Below are 2,890 nucleotides of genomic sequence, written 5' to 3' on the forward strand. Positions count from 1 at the left end.
ACTTTCACCTAAATTAGATAAAAAAACTCTGGCACAAGTTTTTATTTGCCAAAAGATTTCATGTGTTTCTATTTTCTCTAAATAATTTGTATACAATTTAGTACTGTAACTTATTTAAACATTTGATAAGGTACTTCAATATAAAACACTCCTTTGATAAATTTAAAATTTTGAACTTTTTTAGAGACTGGGGCAGATACCTAATATGACTTTAATGTTTATGTATTTTGGTAATATATATTTTATATTTCTTTAGGTATTTGAACCTGAGCAGAAAACTTTGCTTGAAGAATACCTAATGAAAGCAAGTGATATTTACTTTGATCTTTCCCCTATAGAAGTTCGACGGTTTGCTTGTACATATGGTGTTGTTTATAGCAGTAAAATTCCTCACTCATAGAAAGAACTTCATTCTGCTGATAGTGATTGGTTCTCCGGATTCTTGAAAAGAAATCCAAAGCTTTTTATTTGTTCTCCTCAAGCAATAAGTTTATATCGGTGCAAAAGTTATAATAAACATAATATAAATTTATTTTTTGACAACTTAAGCAATGTTTTGATTAAGTTAAAATTAAGTGCTTCAGACATTTGGAACATTGATGAGACTGGAATCACAACAGTGCAGCGGTCTGCTCATGTTGTTGCACGTAGAGGCTTTTGCCAGATAGGTTGAGTAACATCAGCAGAAAGGGGAGCATTAGTGACTATGGCTTTGGCAATTAGTGCGATTGGCAATAACATACCTTTATATTTTATCTCTCCCAGGGTTAGTTTTAAATCTCACTTTATTCGTGATGGACCAAAAGGATGTGAAGGATCAACACATTCTTCAGGATGGTTGACAGAGACATATTTTCTTACATATATCAAACATTTTATCTATGCACGTTGTTCCAATGATCGCCCTTGTCTGGTATTGATTGATAACCACAGCTCTCATCTTGATGCAGCAGTTATTGATTTTTGTAAAGAAAATGGTGTCATACTTTTATCTTTTCCAGCATGCTGTAGTCATAAATTATAACCATTAGATAAAAGTGTTTTAGTCCTTTTAAAAAGCTTGTGAACTCAGCATATGATGCGTGTGTTACTGTAAATAAACGACCTATGACTATCTATGACATACCTGGTATAGTAAAAACAGAACTTCCAAATGCTATAACTCCAAGGAACATAATTAGTGGTTTCCAAGCAATAGGTATTTATCCATATTAATGTCTTTAACATGAATATAGTATTTATATAATTACTTTTTGTAAGCTAAAGCTTAAAAATGTTATTGTATTAGAAAAAACACCTGCCGACCAGTGCAAGTGCAAACTGCATGAAACTTTCGCTTATTACTTGAAGCTTTAGGCATTAACTATAATAATTTATCATGGTTAGATTACCTTTTTTGGTTATAGCTACTTAATTCTTAATGGCTTTCAAACTGTCTGCAATGCAACAACAAAGTAAAAAAATCCCTCAAAAATGTAAATTGAGCAGAGCAGGCCATATAACAGCGATAGACCTAATACGACTTTGTGCGTTTTCAATTACAATCAAAAAATGCTTGCAAAGGAGAAGTAATATATAAAAAATTATCTTCCTTATTTAAATTTCAGGAAAACTTTCGTAAAAGAAAGTTTATCATTGTCTCAAAGTTACTTTTAATTCGGACCGTTGAGAAAGCTTTACTTCTAAACTATATTTTTTCCCGCCTCGTACATCGTTTTTATATCACGACTAATATTATTGCTTTATCACCCAAAATAGTTTTTTAAGCACTCATTCGGCTTAAATTTATCTGGTCTTATTTTAGTATTTGGTTAGTCTTATTACAATATTTTTTAATATATGATTTACCCGCTGATTTTCATATTATTACTATTATCAAGGAACTTTTATGCTATATTATCTTCCATTCATTATTCAGCTTTGTTGTAATTTTCGCAGGCGCAATTTTCGTCTTTTATTATTATTCGGAGAATTTCTTATATCCTTCAACACATGTTTAAATCTTTACATTTTTGCATGCAGTATATATATGTTTTTTTCTACTTTTAAATATTACTTGATTTTTAGTTATGATTTTAAGTTATGCGGGTTGTTTCATTTTCTTACACTTTAGATTGGTTAACAAAATTCGAATGAAGTATCTATGACAGCGTTAGAGTTTTTTGATTACTCTACTATGTTTTATTTTATTTTAAAAGGGTTTTTAATAGGGTATATTGCCATTTGATTGTTTTTGGTTTATTTTTGCTGGAAGTACCTATGTGGTTTAAATCGTTGACATATTGCATGATCTTAGAGGAAAATTTATTAGTATTTTCTTTTTGCACACTTTAGTTGTTTTAGTTTTGTTTCTGGCGTTTTTATTTGAATTTTAATTGATTGTGCGCAGTTTTTTCTACTGTTGGTATGGTAAGTGATTTATTTAATTATTTTTTCTTATATTGTGCAGTAGATCAACACTTTTCATATCATCAAAAAAATATTAGTGCTTTACAAATTTGGGTATGGTTGGGTTTTGGCTATTTGTAATGAATCCTTTTTTACTACAGCATGGAATAGGCGTAAGTCGCGGGGTAAAGCATAAGTGGCGATGACGTTTGTCTGACGGGATAAACTAATTATAAGTACTGATCCTCATCGAAGCGCCAGTAATAATACACGAGGAGATGTTTATTACTTAATCACTACACAAATTATGTTTACACATTAGCATTAATGATTTTTTCCATTCTGAGGCCTTTCATTGTTGTATGCATACTTTTTATTTTTTAATCTATTTTTTGTTTTTTTTTATTTTTGTTTGGTGATATATTTTTTGTTTATCTTAGTTCATATTAGTATTTATATAACAATTTATTTTTTATTATTATTTTTAGTACTGTTTAGGTGA

At 29.8% G+C, this 2,890-nt stretch overlaps 1 protein-coding gene across 1 annotated transcript; it reads left to right on the plus strand.

Moving 5' to 3' along the window:
- The first annotated feature begins 706 nt into the window (after window positions 1–706).
- On the plus strand, window positions 707–1,024 carry LOC136083415 (uncharacterized). The gene has a single exon (XM_065802812.1). It carries the CDS (start codon window positions 707–709, stop codon window positions 1,022–1,024), a length of 318 nt encoding a protein of 105 aa, XP_065658884.1.
- Window positions 1,025–2,890: the final 1,866 nt, after the last annotated feature.

Source organism: Hydra vulgaris, chromosome 08 (assembly GCF_038396675.1).
Source record: "Hydra vulgaris chromosome 08, alternate assembly HydraT2T_AEP".
Taxonomy (NCBI): Eukaryota; Metazoa; Cnidaria; class Hydrozoa; order Anthoathecata; family Hydridae; genus Hydra; species Hydra vulgaris.